This window comes from Anomalospiza imberbis, chromosome 26 (genome assembly GCF_031753505.1).
Source record: "Anomalospiza imberbis isolate Cuckoo-Finch-1a 21T00152 chromosome 26, ASM3175350v1, whole genome shotgun sequence".
In the NCBI taxonomy this organism is placed as follows: domain Eukaryota; kingdom Metazoa; phylum Chordata; class Aves; order Passeriformes; family Viduidae; genus Anomalospiza; species Anomalospiza imberbis.
This window is the reverse complement of record NC_089706.1, coordinates 5,116,192-5,137,421: the sequence shown is the minus strand read 5'-3', so window position 1 is coordinate 5,137,421 and position 21,230 is coordinate 5,116,192. Positions and strand designations below refer to the sequence as shown.

At 49.5% G+C, this 21,230-nt stretch overlaps 1 protein-coding gene across 2 annotated transcripts in view; it reads left to right on the top strand.

Annotated features, from left to right (window-relative positions):
• Positions 1–19,975, top strand: part of GNAI3 (G protein subunit alpha i3) — a 28,548-nt gene extending 8,573 nt beyond the window's left edge. The window contains exons 2-9 of one of the 2 annotated variants that reach the window (XM_068173035.1): positions 4,444–4,486; positions 4,582–4,723; positions 6,416–6,573; positions 14,418–14,546; positions 17,129–17,258; positions 17,686–17,839; positions 18,698–18,891; positions 19,083–19,975. In XM_068173035.1, the coding sequence (XP_068029136.1) occupies positions 4,444–4,486; positions 4,582–4,723; positions 6,416–6,573; positions 14,418–14,546; positions 17,129–17,258; positions 17,686–17,839; positions 18,698–18,888 (947 nt within the window). In that variant the 3' untranslated portion in view covers positions 18,889–18,891; positions 19,083–19,975. Of the gene's footprint in view, positions 1–4,443; positions 4,487–4,581; positions 4,724–6,415; positions 6,574–14,417; positions 14,547–17,128; positions 17,259–17,685; positions 17,840–18,697; positions 18,892–18,965 lie in introns of both variants that reach the window. The other variant, XM_068173034.1, reaches the window with a different exon arrangement.
• Positions 19,976–21,230: the final 1,255 nt, after the last annotated feature.

Below are 21,230 nucleotides of genomic sequence, written 5' to 3'. Positions count from 1 at the left end.
CTGAACTGGCTGTTGCTGGAGGTCCAAGCCACATGCCTGTGTCGGGCCCTTCAGTTTTATCTTCCTCACTTGTACTTTAATGGATTTTCTGGTGCATCCCTGTTCAGTCCCTGGAAGGATTTGTTTCAGCAGTGACCTGGTTTCTCTTCAGAAACTTGCAGATGATCCAGGGCTTTTCCCCTTAATTATGTGTGTGGAATTCCTTTCCTGACGTACAATTTAATGCAGTTTTGATACAACTTTGGGGAAAAATACCAGTGCAAACAGGATTTTTAGGACCTTCTGGAACAGGAAACTAGACAATTGTATCTGGAAGATGTAGGGAGTCTGACCTACCTCCTTGGAGAATTTTTAAAGCAAAAATCTAGGGTTGGGTAGAATTCCTCTCTTGGAATTCCCAGTCCAAGCTGTGTTTTGTTGCTCTTTTCCCTATAATCTCCAGCACATGGCTATGCCAAGTTGCTTCCCATCTGCTGCTCCAGGAAATCCTCTGGCTTTCTTGGGGGAAGTGGTTGGATGATAATTTCCCCCCTGTGTATACTTTGCTTTCCCAGGGCCAGCGCTGATAGACCTGGAAAGCTGCTCCAGTTTGCTCCTGCTCCAGAGGGAGAAGGAATCTGGCTGTAGGAATGGGTACAGGGATTGCCACCCTTGGAGATGGAATTCCAGCAATTACATGCTGAGCTTTTCCCTAAGAACTTGTGGTGTTACTGGGATGTTTTTGGGATATTACTTGGACGGTTTGGGATGTTATTGGGATATCACAGGTGTGGTCTGGCATGTTGCTGGGTGAGGTGTGGGGGTTTTCAGAAGCTATTATGCCTCCTGCCTCCATCTGGTTTCCAGAGGGAATAGCTGAACGCTTGTGGAAAGATGCATTGAGGACAGGGACATTGTGGAATTCTTGCCCAATGTGTCCATGGGGTGGGACAATCCCTGTAACAGATGAGCTGCTCTTTGTGTCCAGGGTGGGTGAAGAGGTTCCTTGCTGCTATTTTGGGAAAAGTGAAGTTAAGGCTTCTGAAGCAGTTTTTCCATGGGGTTACGACATTCACGCTGAGCTCAGCCCTGGTTTCTTGTGGCAGGACGTGATCCCTGTCTGGCTGTGCTCATGGGAGCAGAAGAAAAACATTTGCTTCTCCTTACACAGGCAGAAATGTCCCACAAACACCCTGATTTCCATGGGTTTGAATCCACTCTCACATCTCATGATCTTTGAGGTCTTCCTGGCTCCCTGTCTAGTCCCTGCCTAAGGTCCCAGAGTTGAAGGCTTTGCCTGAGGAATCTGTAAGAATTCCAGTGTAACTCTATCCACTCTTGATGTGAATTTCTAGTGTGGAGCATCAGTTTGCTGTAGGTTGAAGAAGTGTTTTAGGAGCTTTCAGATTCCCATTTCTTATTCCCCTACTGAAGGATTCAGCCACGCTGGGTATCAACACCACATGGAAGTCCCCAGAGGTGGGAATGAAGAGTGCAGGATGAAAGCTGCTGAGTTAGTCCAGTATGAATCCCTTCAGGCAAACCCTTTCCAGTGGCTTGGGAAAAGAGGAATAGCAGCTTGTCTGGTGTGAACATCTGCAAGTATTTAGAGAAACATCAAAGGACAGGAGTGAGACCTAGAGATGTTGAAACTAGGTCCAGAAAGGAAGAGTAAAATGGGAATGATTGTCTGGAGTGGAGTAAGAGGACCTTCCAGGGATTGCATTCCACACCCCTGCCATGGCAGGGACACCTTCTACCAGCCCAGGTTGCTCCAAGCTCTGTCCAGCCTGGCCTTGGACACTTCCACGGATGGGGCAACCACAGCTGCTCTGGGCACCCTGTGCCAGGGGCTTGCTACAATCACAGGGAATAATTTCTTCCCAATATCCCACCTAACCCTGCCCTCTGGCAGTGGGAAGTCATAGCCCCTCATCCTGTCCTTCCAGGTCTTGTCCAAAGTTCCTCTCTATCTCTCCTGGAGCCCCTTTAGGCACTGGAAGGGGCTCTAAGGGCTCCCCAGAGCCTTCTCTTTTCCAGGCTGGACACCACCAGCTCTCCCAGCCTGGCTCCAGAGTAGAGGAGCTCCAGAATAATGGAATCCAGGATTGTTTGGGTGAGAAGGGACTTTAAAGCTCATCTCACTCCCTGCCATGGGCAGAGACGCCTTCCAATAAACCTGGTTGCTTCCAGGGATGAGGGGGCCACCATGATCTCACCACCCTCATGAAGTTTCTTCTCAGTATCCCATCTAATCCTCTTTTTGTCAGCAGGAAGCTGTTCCTCTGTGTCAAGCTAGAGATGGGCAGTGTTAATCCCTTTTTTCCCCTGGCATTGCCTGTCTCCTGGGCCATCCCAGCAGGAGCTCCAGCCTTCCATTCCAGAGCTGGAGCTGCAGGGGAGATGTTTTTCAGTGAGTGTTAATGAGGTACCTTGTCTGGGTGGCTCTTGCCTGAGAGAGGGAACCTGGAACAACAGGAAAAACTTCTTTAGGAATAACAGCTCACTGCTTGGCCATGGCTGAGGAGCCGGTCTGGGATACTGTGTTGGTGAGGAGACAGTTCAGAGGATGTGGGTTCCTACTTTCCCCCTCTGAAGTAAGGTGTGAGTAACCTTGGAGAGGGGAATTTCTGCTCTACCAGGCAGTGTTTGTGGTTGAGGGGGGAAGGGAAGGGGTTAAAGGAATCTGATTGGAATTAGCGCTGTATTGGCAGGGTTGGATCTGATGGGGTTGGTGACAGGTAGAACAGCTTGGCTGTGGTGGGAGATTATTTTGGGATAATCTGAGGAAACAACAGTAAATGATGCTGAGAAGGCAAAAGCAGACAGGTCATGTCAAAAGTCCCTTCTCAGTCTGCATTCGGGGCTGTTTGGGGACACCGGAGATTTGAAATCAGCACTTGGATCCTGGGAATGTGGGGGGTGGGCGTGGGAAATAAAAAGGATTTGTATCCTCCCAGGGTGGAAGTGCTGAGTCCACAGAGTGTTAATGTTTTCACACCTGACCACAAACACTGAGCTGCTCTGGGAGAGCTGGGAATGTTCGCCCTGGAGAAGGGAAGGATCCAGGGAGACCTGAGATCTAAAGGGGCATCAGGAAATCTGGAGAAGAACTTCAGATAAAGGCCTGGAGTAACAGGACACAGGGAATGGCTTCCCACTGACAAGGGGCAATGTTAAATGGGATATTGGGAAGGGATTCTTCCCTGTGAGGGTGGAGAGGCCCTGGCCCAGTTTGCCCAGAGCAGCTGTGGCTGCCCCATCCCTGGATGCATCCAAGGCCAGGTTGGATGGGGCTTGGAGAAAACTGAGATAGTGAAGGTGTCCCTGTCTGTAGCAGGGGATGAAACAGGATGGGATTTAAGGACCCTCCCAACCCAAATCATCCTGGACTTATGTGGGTGATTTATTCCATCCGGGCTCACCTGAGTCATCTGTCCAAATCCAAGCAGGCCCAACACCATTCCTTGCCTACAGCCAGCCCAGCTCTGCATCTCAGGGAGTCTTGAGGCCAAGGAGCCCTCAGGCAATGGCAGAGCCAGCTGAGCTGAGCTCCTGCTGCCACACAAGGTGAAGTCCTGGAGTTCTGCTGACTTTGGAACACTGTGCTGCCTTTGACATGTTCCTGGCTGGGACAGTCATGTGGGGCAGCTCTGCTAAGCTCCATAAACCAGGAGAACTGATGCTTTGCAATCCCTGGTGTCCACTGCCCTGAGCCATGCAGGATGGACACGGTTGGGGAGTGCTCTGGGATCTGGGACAAAAAAAAAAAAATAGGAAAAAGCTGCTGGCTTTTGCAGTCAGGAATAACTGACCCTGTTTCAATGAGTAATTTATCTCCCCAGGATAATTGCCCTTTCTTCAAGGGATAACTGCCTCTTCTTCAAGGGGTAACTGACCCACCCCCAGGGATAACTGCCCCCCCAGCTCTGCAGAGGTTTGAAAGCCAGGTATTCTTGACATCCCTTGAAGAAAGGCTGTTGGGATGCAGATGTGCCTGCAACTCTGAGATTTCACCTGGGAATCACCCTGTGCCAGGAGGTCACTTCCCACCTCGTTGTTCAAGGCTTTTCCTGCCCAGCTCAGTAAGAGTGGCAGCATCTGATGGTGCTGATGCACTTTGGCTGTCTTGGCCTGGGGTGAGGGATGGGAGCTGCTCTGTTGAATAAATCCTCATCCCAGTTCTTCAGACTTGTCTTCCAGTTGGCTGCCCTTGGTGACCTCTGGAAATTGAGAAATTCCAGGGTTTTTTAGCCAATGAACTCATGGTGACTGTTGGCATCTGGAAATGAAATCTGGGAAGGATGTGCCAGGACAGTACAGTGGAACTCTACTACCAGCAGTAATGCACAAGGAATGTCCTACTCCAGACCCCATCAACTTCTCTGTGGGAACTGGAAAAAGCACATCCTGCTTGTCCTTTCAGTTTCATGTGGTTAACTGGATGGTTTTTGTGCTTTTCAGGTGCTGGAGAGTCTGGGAAGAGCACCATTGTGAAGCAGATGAAGTGAGTGCAAGCTGCAACCTTTGTTTTTGTGGGATAAAAAAATGTGTGGTGCCCTTCTGGTTTGGCGTGGGAGTAATAAGCTGTTTTCCTTCCAGGATTATCCATGAGGATGGCTACTCAGAGGAGGAATGCAAACAGTATAAAGTGGTTGTGTACAGCAACACCATCCAATCCATCATCGCCATCATCAGAGCCATGGGGAGGCTAAAGATAGACTTTGGGGAAGTTGCCAGAGCAGTGAGTATTGCATTTATTTCCTTAGCATGAACTTGTTAATGAATCCTGGAATTTCAGTCCAGGCCAGAATATGTTTTTTACAAGATAAAGTAGCAAAAAATCTGTCATAACTTTAGTGTGTTGTCATTTCAAAACATCAGTATTTTACTGAGGTTCTGGGTAAGAACCTTTAGTAGTTTGAATGCTCAAAAAAAAAAAACAAACCCAAATCTTTCTCTAAATTATTTGAATTATTGGGAATTTTGAGTTTGAAGTTTTGGGAGGTTTGAGGCCCTGCTTTTTCCCTCCCCTCTAGCTCTTCTCATTCCCTGGCCTGTTTCTTGCATTTATGTCCAGCACTTTGAGCTGGAAGTCAGGAAGCCTTGATGGTTGTGGTGGTGGGAAAGGCACAGAGTGGGAACTAGGGACTCCTGCAAATGTGCAGGAGAAAGGAATTGTGTCAGCACAGGGCTGCACTGTGACTGTTCTGCCTCGTGCTGCAATTGATCCAGCCCCAGATAGTTTGAATTTATGGTATTTATTTTGGATTTATGATTCCAAATCCTGGCCAAAGGGCACATCTTCACTCACATGTTCGCCCAGGCTGTCATTCAGCTGCTGCTTCAAATCTTCCCAGAATTCTCTTCCACCTTTCTTGGTGCTTGCTGAAGCTGAGTTGGGATCTTGAAGCTGGAACAGGGAAGATGCTGAATCCAGGTTCTTTCTCAGTTACTTGCCCATGCTGAGGTGGCTTCACAAGAGCTGAATGCCATGTATTTTCACCATCCCAAAGGGCATAAACCTTGCCATGTTTTCCCAGGAAAAGGCCAAATGTGCTGAACCATGGAGTGACCTACAGAGATCCAGAACTGGGGTCCCTCTGCATTTGGCTGTTAACACCTCAATTGGGTGGATTTGGGATCAGCACCCTGAGCTTGGCACATGCAGGGTTTGGGGCCCAGGGAAGAGGAGCTGGTGTTAGGAGGAGAATGCTGGGATAGTGGAAGGTCTCTCACAGGTTCCAGAAGGACCTGACAGGTCTGATCAGGATAGGAATAAAAGCAGAGGGGGCTGTAGGGCAGCATGGGGTTCCCTGTCCTAATCCACTGGATAACCTGGACAAGAGTGTGATCCTGCTCTGGCTTCTGAGGGGGATTTTTCATGCTCGGATCCCAATCAGTCCATCCCATCTCCTGATGAAATGCTTTATTAAGGAATCAGTCTCCCTCACTTCTGACAGCTCTAGCAGCAAAAGACAAATCCTCAAAGCTTTGGTCCCATCATCTCTCAGAACTCACTTTTTTTCCCTTTTCCCAGTGCTGTGCCACACCAACAGAGGTTTTCCAAGTAAAACCTCTAGTTCAGTTCATTGGTCTGTAGTAGCACATCAGCATTCCCACCTTTTCTTGAAACATTGCACCAGATTACTGAAATCCCATGGTTTTGGTGGGAATAGTGCCTTTGGAGCTGTGATCCCCATGGAAGCACTGTGGCCATTCCTGATCAGGGCTTCTCACCTCCCAGCCTGGAGCTTCTTCCCCAGAAATTCCCTTTCTGGCTGCAGGAGGTAAACAACTCCATGACTTCTGGGAGAAAGCTGGATGGACTGGACTGTGATTAATTAGAGCAGTGATGAATTAATGCAGAGATGCTGCTGTTGGTGGGGAAGGTGTCCGTGGGTGGATGTCCCAGAGATGTGTTCCTGTCCTGCAGGACGATGCCCGGCAGCTGTTCGTGCTGGCTGGCAGCGCGGAGGAGGGAATGATGACGGCTGAGCTGGCTGGAGTCATCAAACGCCTCTGGAGAGACCCTGGAGTGCAGGCCTGCTTCAGCAGATCCAGGGAATACCAGCTGAACGATTCTGCATCCTAGTAAGGAACCAACACCAGCTCCTGGGCTCTTTCCTGGCCCCAGAAAATTCAGCTTCCTGTCCCAGAGGCCACAGAGGTCCAGGAGGGGCCAGTGTGGCTGGAGCAGGGCAGGACTGGGTGGGAAGGTCCTGTCTACACTGGTCTGACTGGGTGACACTGGGAATTGAGTGCTGTTTGTCTTCTCTCTGTGGAGCATTGGGGAAAACCCCACATTCCTTGTTTTGTGCTTGGTGAATTTAATCCTGGAGTGGTTTGGGTTGGAAGGGACCTTCGAGATCTCATTCCACCCCCTGCCATGGGCCTGGACACCTTCCACTGTCCCAGGCTGCTCCAAGCCCCATCTAATCTGACCTTAAACACTTCCAGGGATGGGGCAGCCACAGCTCCTCTGGGCACCCTGTGCCAGGGCCTCCCCACCCTCACAGCAAGGGATTTAATCTAATTTTGAAAAATGTGATTTTTGACAAATTTGCCCATTTCATGGAAGAACCTTTGGCACCTGCCTTGGATCAGGACCAGTGTGTCCAGCAGGCCCAGGGCAGTGATTGTCCTTCTGTTCTTGGCACTGCTGAGGCCTCACCTGCAGCCCTGGGGTCAGTTTTGAGTTTCTCATGACAAGAAGGACATTGAGGGGCTGGAGCGTGTCCAGGGAATGGAATGGAGCTGGGGAAGGGGCTGCAGCACCAGGAATGGCTGAGGGAGCTGGGAAAGGGGCTCAGCCTGGAGCGAAGGAGGCTCAGGGGGGACCTTGTGGCTCTGCACAACTCCTGACAGGAGGGGACAGACAGCCAGGGGGGGTCGGGCTCTGCTCTCAGGGAACAGGGACAGTATGAGGGGAAGTAGCCTCAAGCTGTGCCAGGGGAGGTTCAGGTTGGACATCAGGAGGAATTTCTTCGTGGCCAGGTCTTGGCAGGGGCTGCCAAGAAATGTGGTGGAGTTCCCATCCCTGGAGGTGTTCATGGACCAACTGGACGTGGCACTCAGTGCTCTGTTCTGGCCTGGTGACAAGGTCAGGGGTTGGATCCTGGAGGTCTTTTCCAAGCTCAGTGATTCAGGGATTCTGTTGAAGTGGCAGGTGCTTGGCTGTGTCACCTCCATTGTCCCTGCAAAGGGGAGCAACAATCTCAAAATTTAAACTGCCACTTCCCTGACATTCAGCAATTTTCAAAATGGGATCCCCTCACCTGGCAGGTCAATATTCCTAATTTTCTCCTTACAGCTTTCCCTTTTCTCCTGTCCCTGTGCCTGTCACCTCATAGGCAACACTGCCTCTAAACTGTTCTGATTCTAAAATCTTCTTGTCCTGGTCCTAAAATCAACACAGCTGCTGAACAACTGGAATGTTCTGAGTAGATAAACAGGCTGCTAATGGAATTTTTGATGAAATGCCTCATCTTTTTCCAAGGGCAGGTTAGTGCAGGAAGGGGAAACTGTTCTTTTGATGAACAAAACAGTTGTTGTTTTTTTCCTCTTTTTTTAAAACTCAAATTCTTGGTCTCTCTGCAACAAATATTTGACACTCTGAAAGGTGATTTTCAGCATTTCCAGCTGAAAACTCCTGTCAGTTTAAGCTTTAAACCTTGGAAAAATTAGTTGGGAAGAACTTTGTGGAGAAGTTTTAGCTGTACCACAGCTCACTGCCTGCAGGGTTTTTCTGTTTAGAGCATATTTGAGCTTGAAAATAAGGCAGAATCCTTCTTAATTTGCAGCACCTTGGCAGGGTTTTGGATCAAGTGAAGGGCTGACAGGAGTTTTCTTGGATTTGTGCATACCTTTGCAGCAGGAAAGGAGAAAATTCAGGTTCCAAGGGAGGAAAGAAACTGATGAGGAGGGGGAAAGGAAGGAATGATTTAATGGAAAGATGGGAAGAAGAGGAGAAAAGCTTAAGGACTTGGGCAGAGAGCAAGAATGGAGCTGAAGGAGGAACCTTGCTGTGTGTCTGGATGGCTTTGGAGGAGGAGGAGGAAGATGAAGGCAGCTGGAGAAATGGAGCAGACTGGGAAAAGAGGGTGTTACCTTGCTTTTGTAGGTGGTACCTGCTTGACCCAGCTGCCTTCCAGAGGTGGGATTTTGGAGGGTTCTTCCAATTCCTGGATATTTGCCACCCACCCGCGTCCAGGTCCAGGTCTGGCTGCTGTGAGGAGCTGGCACAGCCTGGGATGGGGATGTTACAACCGGGAAGAGCCACCCAGGCATTTCCTGAGAAGTGCCCCAGAAAATTCAGCTTCCTGTCCCAAAACCACAGGAAGTTGCACCAAACCAACATTCTGGTGCATCTGCAGCTCGGCAGCTCCGCGGTTGGGAAACGCCAGCAGTGGGTTGATTTCTTCATGACAAATTCACCCTTTTAAAGGGCTGGTTCTCCCACAGGACTTGCAGAATTCCCAGGATTTTCCTCTCCTTCCACACATGGCTCTGCCTTATCTCTGGTATTCCCCAATTAATTCCCTTGTTCATGCTTAGAATCATGGAATATCCTAAGCTGGAAGGAACCCACAAGGATCATCAAGTCCAACTCCTGGCCTTGCACAGGACATCCCAAAATCCCACCCTGTGTTAGGGGGGATTGTTTTCCATGGATGAGAGCATTGTCCAAATGCTCCTTGAGCTCTGCCAGCCTTGGGGCTCTGACCATTCCGTGGGGAGCTGTTCAAGTGCCCAATCACCAAGGATGGATGTGCTGCACCCCTTTTTGTGGTGAGATGGCACAGGCTTTGTGTCACTTCTCTTGGGAATTTCATTTCCCTGTTCCTTTCATTATCTCTTACAAACAGCACAGTGTGAGCAGCTGTTAAATCTGTGCCCCATTTGCTGGTTTTCCAGCTGAAATCCAGCTTTGTGCTGTGATTCCAGACCAGTTCTGGCTCCACATCAGATTCTGGGGCTGAGACACATGGAATGGAGGAAGAGAGGAGCAGACAAGTAACTTCCTATGAAAATCAGGTAGCATCAAGAGCAAGGCTGCTGTGGCAGAGAGCCGAGCATTTCAGCATGGAATTGTTCCAAAACCTCCCCTTCCTGCTGTTTCCTGCATCACTGAGCACTTCTCCTTTGTGCAGGCAGAGATCCTGCCTGTCAGGGCACTGCCCTGGCAGGCTGGAGATGGTATGGGAGGAGAGGAGGTGGAGGATAACACTAATCCAAGCAATCTCTCCTGGAATCATAGTGTTTTCCATGTTTTTTTCTTTTTTTTTCTTTTTAAAGAAAAAGGAGCTACTTGAGTAGCTCCTGGTCCAAGCTGTTGATGTGGAAATGCTCAGTGCTTTTCCCAGCACCATCTGCTAAAGCCCCCTGCAGTTACCCTGGGTTTTGTGGAATGTTGCAAACATTTATTTTTTTAACTTGCCTTTTTGCAACTTCCTATTTGTCTTACCTTCTGATGTGAGCAAGGAATCTGTGGCTCCCAGCTCTTGCCTCCAGCTGGGGCTATGAAGAAGCATTGGGACCTCTGTGCACCCTTGGGGAAGGGAACTTAAATCCCATCTGATTCCATGGGCAGGGACACCTTCCACACCTTCCCAAGCCCTGTCCAGCCTGGCCTTGGAAACTTTCAGGGATGAGGCAGCCACAGCTGCTCTGGGCACCCTGTGCCAGGGCCTCCCCACCCTCACAGGGAACAATTCCTTCCCAATATCCCATCTATCCCTGCCCTCTGGCAGTGGGAAGCTATTCCCTCTGGTCCTGTCCCTCCATGCTTTTGTCCAAAGTCCTTCTGCAGCTCCTTTAGGCTCTGGAAGGGGCTCTGAGGTCTCCATCCCTGGAGCCTTCTCTTCTCCAGGCTGAACATTCCCAGCTCTCTCAGCCTGGCTCCAGAGCAGAGGGGCTTCAGACTCATGGAATCCCAGAATTAATGGATCTTTTTAAAGCTCATCTTGTTTCCACCCCCTGCCATGGGCAGGGATACCTTCCACTACCCCAGGTTGCTCCAAGCCTGGTCCATCCTAGCTTTGGACACTTCCAGGGATGGGGCAGTCACAGCTTCTCTGGGCATTCCATTCCAGGGCTTCCCCACACTCACAGATAGGAATTCCTTCCCAATATCCACTCTAAACCCCTGTTTGGGGTGTGGCAGAGTGAATGTGAAGGATATTTCCATTTCACACGTCTCCAGATTTTTAGGATACATGGAAATGTCACCAAGCACATAATGCTTTAAAGTGTTTTTGTTCCTAGTTTTCATACCTCTCCTGGATTTCAGGCAGATCCCAGCCTGTGGAAGCTGTAGGTAATTATCTGCAGTCTCATAGGCAATTAGCACAGTTCCTGATCAACCTTCCTCTAGTCCTGCACATCTCCTCTTCCCAAATGCCAGTTCTGGCCTGAATTCCCTGACATGATGCTGGATAAAACCTAGATTATTTCTAAGTGAGGTTTTTCCTTCTCCTCCTTTTCTCCTCTCCTTTTTTCCCCTCCCTCTTTTTTTTTCCTCCCCTCCTCTTCCACTGCTTTTTTCCACTCCCCTCTTTTCCTCCTTTCCTCTTTTTCCCATCCTCCTCTTCCTCCCTCCCCCCTTGAGGACTCTCAGAGCCATTTGTGGCTTTGAAATCCTTCTTCTCAGCACCAAAAGGAGTGAATTGGAAGGAAAATCACCATTGCAAGGCTGCTGTGAGCAGGATGAGGAGGGGAGCTCTGTTACCTTTCTTGTTCATTTCCCAGCATCCCTGTCCTGCTGTCCCTGGAGCTGTCTGGGTGTGGGATGAGAAAGGACTGGCATGTTTCCTGATCACACTGGAATTCCCAATACAGTGTGATCAGAGAGCTGGGAATGTACAGCCTGGAGAAGAGATCTAAAGGAGACCTTAGATCTCCTTCAAGTACCTAGAGCTGGAAGGGGGCTTTGGACAAGGGCCTGGAGTGACAGGACAAGGGGAATGGCTTCCCACTGCCAGAGGGCAGGGTTACATGGGATACTGAGAAGGAATTCTTGGCTGTGAGGGTGGGGAGGCCCTGGCACAGGTGCCCAGAGCAGCTGTGGCTGCCCCATCCCTGGGAGCATCCAAGGCCAGGTTGGATGGGGCTTGGAGCAACCTGGGATAGTGGAAGGTGTCCCTGCCATGGCAGGGGGTGGGATGAGATGAGCTTTACGGTCTCTTCCTGTGGGGTTAAGCCCTTTTCTGACCCAGAGATGGGGCAACTGAGAGATGTTTTAAAAACTTCTATTCCATTTTCAGTCTCATTTGAAGGGTGAGACAATACAGATGTTACAATTCACACCATTACCATCAGAAACCAACTATTTCCTAATTACAATACATTAGACACATTTTTAGCTTATCAGCTTTAGCCATAAAATACTGTGAATACCTTAAAACCAATAATTTAAAATTATCCATTGTAAGTCCTACTACAATGTATCTTTTATAATTTTATTTCTCAAAAATATCTAAATCTTATTTACAAAACCATCCTTTGAAACTTATTTCTAGTTCCATTTCTCTCTCAACAATGTTTATTTTGTTCCATGGCATTTCTAAGTTAACATTTCTTATCTCAAAATTTACTTACAGATGCATACTATGTTAGCCTTCTGTCAGGCTTTAAGAATTCTCTATAAATCCATTTCCCACATCTTCCCACCCAAACCATCCTGGAATTCTGGAATTCAGTGATCTCTGCACACGCTGGCCTTGTGCCAGCCTGGCACAGGATGTCATAGGAATGCTTGGAGAGTCAGCAGGACAAACGAGTGACACTGTAGGTTTGAGCAGCACTTTTTTGGTACTTAGGGCCTCATTTTAAGCATGGAAATAGAAGGAAAACAAACCCAAGTTGGCTTTTTGGAAGCTTGTGGTGTTGAAGGATGAGGAGTTGTTGGCTCTGTAAACACAGGGATCCCAGGTGGGGAAGGAGGGATGCAGCCTCAGCCTAGTGGAGGTGAAGGAGGTGGTGGGAAGGGATTGGAAGTGCATGGGATCAGGGGAGACACAGCAAGGTCAGTGTTTGCTCTCAAAGCTGTTTGTGAGGGGTGTCTCTGACTGTGGCAGTTGGGGCCAGGAGCCACTGGGAACAAAGAGATTCAGACTCTGTTTTTCCAGCTTTTTGGGGTATCCTTTCCAAGTTCCACTTAGTCTGAAATACAAGTGGCACTAGCTGGGCTCCACAGCCTGGATTTTTGGGAGGGCACAGCTGCTTCCTCTGCCCACACTTGGCAGGACTGCCAGGGTTTCCCAGAAATCCCCTTTGTTGGGTTTTCCAACTGCTTATATTTCCATGGGATTTGCCCTTTAGGTCTCCCTGGAATTAGTCTGGCACAGTTTATTGTTTCAGGCAGCACCACTGAATCTGATATGCTTTATTCCCCGATTGAGTTTGTTTGCCAGCTCCGTTTCCTCCTCCCTGGTTGCTCCCAAAGCTTTAATTAGGAATTGTACCACTTTCAGTACCCAAAATTCCAACTGGCTGTTGGGAGCAGGTGCTTTACAGCTTCAGCTTGGGCTTGGCAGTGCTGGGATAAGAGTGGGAGTCTATCTTAAGGGACTTCTCAGCCCAAACAATTCCATGGTTTATCATACCAGTGGTGTGACCTGTATCAAAGCCAGGCTTTGAGGAGCTGCTGGGTCAGTTCTTAGCATTCCCCACTGGCTTCTGATACATTGTGTCTCAGCTAAACTTACCCTGGTAGGAGAGAGAGGAGGAAAAACAATCTGGGCATGTTAGTGCCTCAGCAGAAATATTACTTGGTAGAAGCTGAGGAAGGTAAATACTTTCCAAATCATGTTGTACTAAACTGAAATTGAAGCCAGGCCCAGCACTGGTCACACAGCAGCTAACAAACCTGCCATCCTTCTGGAGTTGGGAGAGGGATGACAGGACTGGCTCTTCCTGGACTAAATCCACTCTCAGATCCTAGCACTGTGGGAAAAGCCCCGTGGCACTGGGCAAGTTGTGGCAGATCACTGGAACCTGGAGTTTGGAAACAGGGCAGGGCTCTGCAAGTCCTGGCCAGGGCGATGCTGGAGCTGTTGGAGGAGGGATGTGTTGCTGGGGTTCCTAGCACAGCTTCCAGGCACATGGGGAGAAGCAATTTCTGGCTGACAGTGGATCTGTGATAATAATGTGTGATTTGGGAGGGTTTATTACACCCAATAGAGCCCCTGTGCCCCTGAACCCTCCCAGTGACACAGGGCTGGGGTGATTAAAACCTGCTCCCAAGAAGGAGCACAGCCTGTGCCATCCCAGCAGAGCTGTGGGATCCATCTTATCTTTGTGAGGGCAGGAGGGAAGACGAGCTCAGAGGTGTTGCTGGCTGGAGTGGGATTTCTGATCCTGCTGGGAGTTATCTGGACCTTGTGCTGATGTGCCTGAGAGCTGAACTCCAAAAGGAATGGGCTGGAATTAGTTGAGGTCTTGATGGGAGAATTTCTGCAAGGATGTGGCTTCTTCCAGGGCTGTGTTCTCCGAGTCAGCTTGTTGGAGAAGGAGGTGACTGGATGTGCCTGGTTTGGGATGGTTTTTAAGGCTTCATCCATCCCTCCCAGCTCCTTTGATGCATCCCTGCCCTTTAACAGGAAACCCTTGGATTTATTGCCTTGTGCTTTGAAGCGAGAGACCTTGACTGTGGATTGCCCTGGGAGATCCAGCCCTGGCACGGCTCTGCATTCCCTCCCTACCCTCCCCAGCCAGCTCAGCTCCACCAGCACTACCTCCAAGGTCATCCAGGGAGGGGTTAAAATCCCCAAACCCCCAAAACATCCCTCAAGACAGCCCCAGGGGGTTGTTTGCTTCCAGGGCTGTGCTGTGTGAGGGAGATAAATAAATTCTGCGCTTTGTTCTGCAGTTTATAAAAGATTCATGGTAAGGCAGCCGACTAAAAAAAGCCTCTTGTGTTGTCTCTTCTGGTTTAGTTACCTAAATGACTTGGATAGAATATCCCAGCCGACCTACATTCCGACTCAGCAGGATGTGCTGCGGACCAGAGTGAAAACTACAGGAATCGTGGAGACTCACTTCACCTTCAAGGACCTGTATTTCAAGTGAGTGAAGGGCTCTGCCCGTGCCCTGCACTGGGGGCACATCCCACACTTGCTCCTGGTTTAACTGTCCTCCTTCCCTCCGTTATCCCTCTCCGCTGGCATCGCTCACTGGAGAGACCAGTTTGACTTTGATTTGCCTTCTGTTCTTTTCAGCTGCTTTTATGTTGGAATCGCAGACACAGGTACTGACTGCTCGTTTCCAGGATCCAATCCCAAAAATAATACTAAAAGGACACTGACTGGAGTTTGAGTTTGAGTTTAACCCTTTCCTCGGAGCAGAGGAACCAAGCTGTGTCCGTAGCCAGGCTGTGGCTCCGGGATGCATGGTGTGCTCCATGTGTTCCCCTGGGAATTGCCAGCCTGTGCCTGGCACTGCAGGGGCTGGGACTTCCCTGTCCCCTCTGCTGATCCAGTCCCTGCCAGGCTGTGGATCCAGCCTGCTCCTGGCAGTGTCCCTTTACATGTCACTAACGAGCTTCCTCTAACCTCAGAGTGGCTCCCGCTGCCTCTGTAGGCTGAGGCTGCATCCCTTGTGCCTCACCTCAGATCCCTGTAGCTCCCCTTCCTGCTGCTTAGGAATTCCTTGCTTCAGATCCCACGTGTGCTCCTGACAAACAGCTGGAGCCCCACAGCATTCCTGTGCTGGAGGGTGTAGGACAGTGCAGTGCCTGTGGCTCAGCCCCCTTCCCTCTGTCTGTGCCAATGGTTTGGCCTCTTTCCTGCTCCTCTTCCTAAACATTGTGTGTTTGCTTATTTACAAATGGGCTGTGAAACGCTTTGATGGAGTTGCAGCAAAATCCAAGTGGTGCTTCTAAAATCCAAGGGTTTTAACAGGATCCCAGATTGGTTTGGTTTGGATGGGACCTTAAATCCCATTCAGTCCCACCCCCCTGCCATGGGCAGGGACACCTTCAACTATGCCAGGTGGCTCCACAACCCATCCAACCTGGCCTTGGACACTTCCAGGGATGGAGCAGCCACAGCTGCTCTGAGCACCCTGTGCAGGGACTCAGCACCCTCACAGGGAAGGATTTTCTTCTCATCCATTCCTGCCCTCTGGCAGTGGGAAGCCATTCAGCTTGTTCTGTCCCTCCCGGCCCTTGTCCCAGATCCCTCCCCAGCTCTCATGGGGCCCCTTTAGGCACAGTAAGGGACTCTCAGGTCTCTCTGGAGCCTTCTCCTTCCCAGCTCTCCTGGATCCGCAGCAGAGGGGCTCCAGTCATTGGAGCATCTCCGTGGTCTCCTCTGGAGAAGGAAACTTTTGCACAGTTTTTGGGAGAAGAGCATTTTGGCTTCCAGCTGTGCAATTCAAGAACATTTTAAACAAAAATGCTAAAATACTCAGCGTCATCAATTTATTTATGCAGCTTCTGGTCCATCCAGGGAATAACTTGTCTTCCTGTGGTGATGGATCAGGATTAGCATCTCCAATGTGTTCTTTAATCATCTCCACGCTCCTTCCTGATCCCACCCAGAGCCATTGATCATGTGCAGGGCCCCAGACACATGAGGTGCTGTCCCAGAGGGATTTGCTCCACAAAGGGAAGCATTAATCCATCAGAAATCCTGGTGCTGCCAGCTCTGCTGTGATATTCCATCTCAGACATTAATAATGGGATGGGGAAGCCACAGTGACTGGAATTGGGATGAGCTGAGTTATCAGGGATGCTCTTCCTTCATGAATCTCTCTGTGCTAATGGCAAATGATCCAAGCCATGGAAAGATCCTGGATTCTCACAGATTTCCCTCTTTCCTTCTAGACCAGAGGGTTAAATAGAAGATGGGAGTTAGTTTGGGATCATTAAATCCCCCCGGGACAGCTCCTTGTCTGCTCTGGGAAAAAAATCAATATCTATGACTTAATAACTCAGATATTAACTTGATTTAATTAAATCCCAATCCTGGGCTCTTGTCAAAATATTTGGATGAGCAGGGGGGCTGGAACTACCTGTGGCACAAATTCCTATTTAATTAGAAATGAATTCAATTTATACAGAAATTCCATAAGCAACTGCTCAGCCTTTAACCTCCAGTACCTCAGATTATTTTTAATAAAGGAAATTATTTCTTAACCCCCTTAATCTCCTCCTGCATCCCAGCAGGAGCTTAAAGGTAGTGTGTTCCCAATAATCCATTTCCGTGGAGGTGCTGTGAGAAAGTGTTTGCAGTCCAGTTAAGCAAATGAGTTGTTGCTAAGGAAGTAGGAAAGAGAACAAAATCAGCAGAGCTCTGGATGGTGACTTCCAGTTCTTCCTGCTGAAAACCAAACTCATGGAATGGTTTGGCTTGGAAGGGATATTAAATCTCATCCAGGGACACCTGGAACCAGACAGGCAGGGACACTTTCCACTAGCCCAGGTTGCTGCAAGCTCGATCCACCCTAGCTTGAAAGAAAATAGAGAATACTGATTTAAAATCCCCTCTCCCAAGAAGGGAATTTTAAAACCCCCTCTCCTGAGGGAAGCTCCTGAAACCCTGCGTGTTCCCAACCCCTGCTCAGCCTCTCCATCCCCGGGAGCACCACGGGGGCCAGGCAGGAGGGGTGTGCCCAGCTCCTGAGCCACTTCTCCTGTCTCTGCCAGGATGTTCGACGTGGGAGGGCAGCGCTCGGAGCGGAAGAAGTGGATCCACTGCTTCGAGGGGGTGACAGCCATCATTTTCTGCGTGGCCCTGAGTGACTACGACCTGGTGTTGGCTGAGGACGAGGAGATGGTGCGTGTTGTGGGATTTATGGCTGCATGGAAGGGAGCTGGGAGCATCCTAGCTGCATCCTGCACCATGCTGGAATGTTCCCGGCATACTCCTCCTGTTAAATTGTCTGAGACCTGCAAGGACGAGCACTCTTTGGCTAAGCCAGTGGAATCTTGCCCCCACAAAGTGATAAATGCAACCCCATCCATGAGGTTTTCACCTTCCTGGTTGCTGGGAGGTGCCTGGGGTTGTTGTCATGCCTTGTTCTCTACATGTGAGTCCAGGAAAGAACAGGAAGAGGTGACTTGTCCCCCTGTGCTCCTCCTGGGGCAATGGCAGTGAGGATGTGGCAGTGACACCTCAATTTTGAGTCTGGCCCGTGCAGCAGAGCCTCTGTCCCCTATCCCACCCTTCCCTAACGTCTCCCCCGTTGGATTTCCTTTTCCAGAACCGGATGCATGAGAGTATGAAACTCTTTGACAGCATCTGTAACAACAAATGGTTCACAGACACCTCCATCATCCTCTTCCTGAACAAGAAAGACCTGTTTGAGGAGAAGATTAAGAAGAGCCCACTAACGATCTGCTACCCAGAGTACACAGGTAGGCTGGGATCACTGGCATCATGGGATCATCTGTGTCACTGGGCCAGCAATGAGTGAGTCAGAGCCTTGCTCAACCAGAATCAGTTACAAACTTTTCCCCCAATTCCTTCCCCGTGCCTCCCAGACAGTTCTGGCCTGTTCAGTTGGCTTGTTTTCATGGAAGAGCTGTGGTTTGGAACAACCTTTGCCAAAATGCTGGAATAAAATGTTGCACTCCCACAAATCAAGGTCACTTCCCCGTTTCCACACCTAACTGGGACAATAATTCCATTGAAATTCAATTTTAGAGGCTGTGGAACTTAACCACATCTTGTTCTGGCTCCTGTCCACCCTGGAGTATCCATGTTCAGTGTGGATTGTTCCAGAACCCATCCCTGCTGTGATTCCACACAGGTGGAGGGTTTTACCTGGACACTGCTCAAAGCATTTACATGTTTAAAAAATCCTTCAAATCTTTTCAAACCTATTGATTTCTGTGATTCCCAGAGAAGCTGTGGATTCCCTGTCCCTGGAAGTGCTGGAGGCTAGGCTGGACAGGGCTTGGAGCAACCAGGTGTAGTGCAAGGTGTCCCTATTCCTGGCAGGGGGTGGAACAAGATGGGATTGAAGATCCCTTCCAGCCCATGACTCCCATGATTTGTTACTCTTTGTGAAGCCTGGCTATCCCAGCACATAGCAATCCCTGGATCCCGTGTCCAGGGTCACTGCCCAGAGAATAGACTTCAGGTCTCCCAGAAGGAGTTAATGGTGGATTTGGATTTGTAGCTGGATAAGGCAGATGGTTGCAAGCAGCTTAATATGGACTTAAAAGCTCCCGTGAGCCGGTGGGCAAAGCCAGGGATCTTCTCCTTTCCAGGCTCCAACACGTACGAGGAGGCAGCTGCCTACATCCAGTGCCAGTTTGAGGATCTGAACCGGAGGAAGGACACCAAGGAGATCTACACCCACTTCACCTGCGCCACCGACACCAAGAACGTCCAGTTCGTCTTCGACGCCGTCACCGACGTCATCATCAAAAACAACCTCAAGGAATGTGGGCTCTACTGAGAGGTAAATCCAGCTCCGGCTGTCCCGCTGGGAACAGCTCTCTCTGCTCCCTTCTACATTCCTGGTTTCCTTCCCAGTGTTTCTGCCTGGTGAGCCCCAGCCTCTTGCTGCCTCGTGGGGACAGCGACGAGCATGACCCAGGAGCAGAGAACATGTGGAATCCTGGAATTCTTTAGCACAATCTTCTGTCTTAGGGACCTTTTATTGCTGTGGGATGTGGAATTAGGGCACAGTGAAGCCACGTAGTGGGAGTAGATCCTCCTGGCATCGTTGGACGGCGTGATCTCCGGGATGTGCGGTGGATTCCAGCTGGATTCCAGACCTTGGATATGTAGCTTTCTCTCTTCCTTTGGTTAACAAGCCACCACTAGTCTGTTTTTAAGGTTATTTTTTTTTCCATTGAGAAAACTATAACTTTACTAAACTTTATTTGCAAACCTTGTTTTAAAAATAATAATAATTAAAAAAGCAACAAAAAAAAAATCACTTAACTATGCACATGTGAGCAGATCCTGCAGAAAATATTCCTCTTAGCAGGAATTCCTTGTTTTTAACACTTGCTATGGCCAGGATTTAATATTTCTGCAGCTACTACGGGATCCTTAGAGCTTCGGCTTTTTTTCCATGTGTGATTTGTTATCATCCTGCTCCCCCCAGGCTTTGGGAAAGGCTCCTGCAGCAGGAGGGTTTAGGTTCTGTTGGGGGCTTGAGCCCAGTCTTATGCCAGTATGGGAAGGGATTTGTGCTCAGCATAATCCTAGCTTGGTGGGGAGAGGAGCTGAGCCCTCGCTGGGGGAAAAACTGCTGCTTCCCAGCTCCCAAACCACTGGTTCCTGTGCATTTCTTGGGATAAAAACGGTGGATTATTCTGTGCTGCCTTTCCCATGGCCCTCCCTGCCCAGCCCTGAGCATGCCTTTACTTTGTCTGTGTGGTGCCAAATCCCTGTTTCCCTCTAGTGCCATCCCTAACCAGTCCTACATTCCTTTGCTGATCCATGGTTGCACCCATACTCCTCCCAGTTTGTCATGTGTACAGTTGGATCTGTTAGACTTGTTGGCAGTATTAAAATGGTGAGTAAAGATTGTAGCCTTTTCTCCACTTTATTCTTCCTTTTTCCAGGATTTTTTTTTTTTTTTTTGTGCTTTGCTGGAGAAGGAAAGGAAGAGCTTTGATGGGAATTGGGTGGAATTATCTGGACAGGGAGGTTCTTCGTGCTTTATCACCCACCACTGGTGGTGTTGTGCTGCTCCCAAAGATGTGAGTCGTGCTGGCACAGTTGGAACATGCCAGGAATCCCATTGCCCGTGGGATTATTGGCTGATGGATAATTACTGCTTATTTGTAGCCCAAATCTCACTGGCTGCTGTGACCCCCATGGGAATTCTGCTCTGGGCATTTCTGTGGGATGGAGGTGGGACTGTTCTCAGAACACTTGCTTAGAAATCCAGGATAAACTCCTCAGGGAGGCTGGTGCATGCTGGCAGGGGAAGCCCTGAGGGAGATTGCCTGTTCTGGAATCTTTTCCAGGCTGTCTGGAGCTGTGTCTGCTTGACAATTCCCTTCCAGCCATGGGATAACCCATCTTTTAAACTCATCCAGGAGCTTCATCTTATCCAGAGGCGCTGGCCAGGAAGTTTTTTGGCATGGTGACCCCCATCCCACCCCCCCAGGAGCCCAGCAGTGGCCATGGGGTGATCCAGGTGAGATCCAGAGATCCATACACCCCCAGAATGGGTGCAAAGCAGGTAAAATATCCCTTGATCCAAGCTCTGGGACACAGGAATGAAGCAAAGTGGAAGCGGGAGAAAGGAAGAACATCCACGTCATGCGTATTCCTTTATTGTGTTTTCCTACAGTTAAATGAAGCTGGATGGGAGATCTCTGCAGGAAACAGGGAGAGGATGGATACAGGGCTCATCTATGGATTATTTACAAACAGACAGAGCAAATGCAGCTTTAAGTAGCAGAATGAAAATCTTTCAAGTAACCATTTCCTCTTTATCCAGCCCATTGTTGGGCTGGAGTTGGGATTCCCTTCCCCAGCCACTCTGTCTGAGAAATTCCCTCCATTTAGGGCCCAAAACAACCCCACAAACCCCTGATTTGTCCTGCCCAAGGGCTGAGGTTGGTTCCCAGGAGTGACTTGGAGGTAACACAGCCTCCGCCTTCCCCCGAAATTCCATCCTGGATTAATCCAGCTTCGATCCAAGGGCAGGAATGGGCTGCAGAGGGACAGGCAAGGGGGCCATGTCTATCTACCTCCCAAATTCCCTCAATATTCCTATTCCTGCTGTGCTCTCTGGTGTCAAACCTCCTGTAAAACGCTGAGAACAGGGGTTCT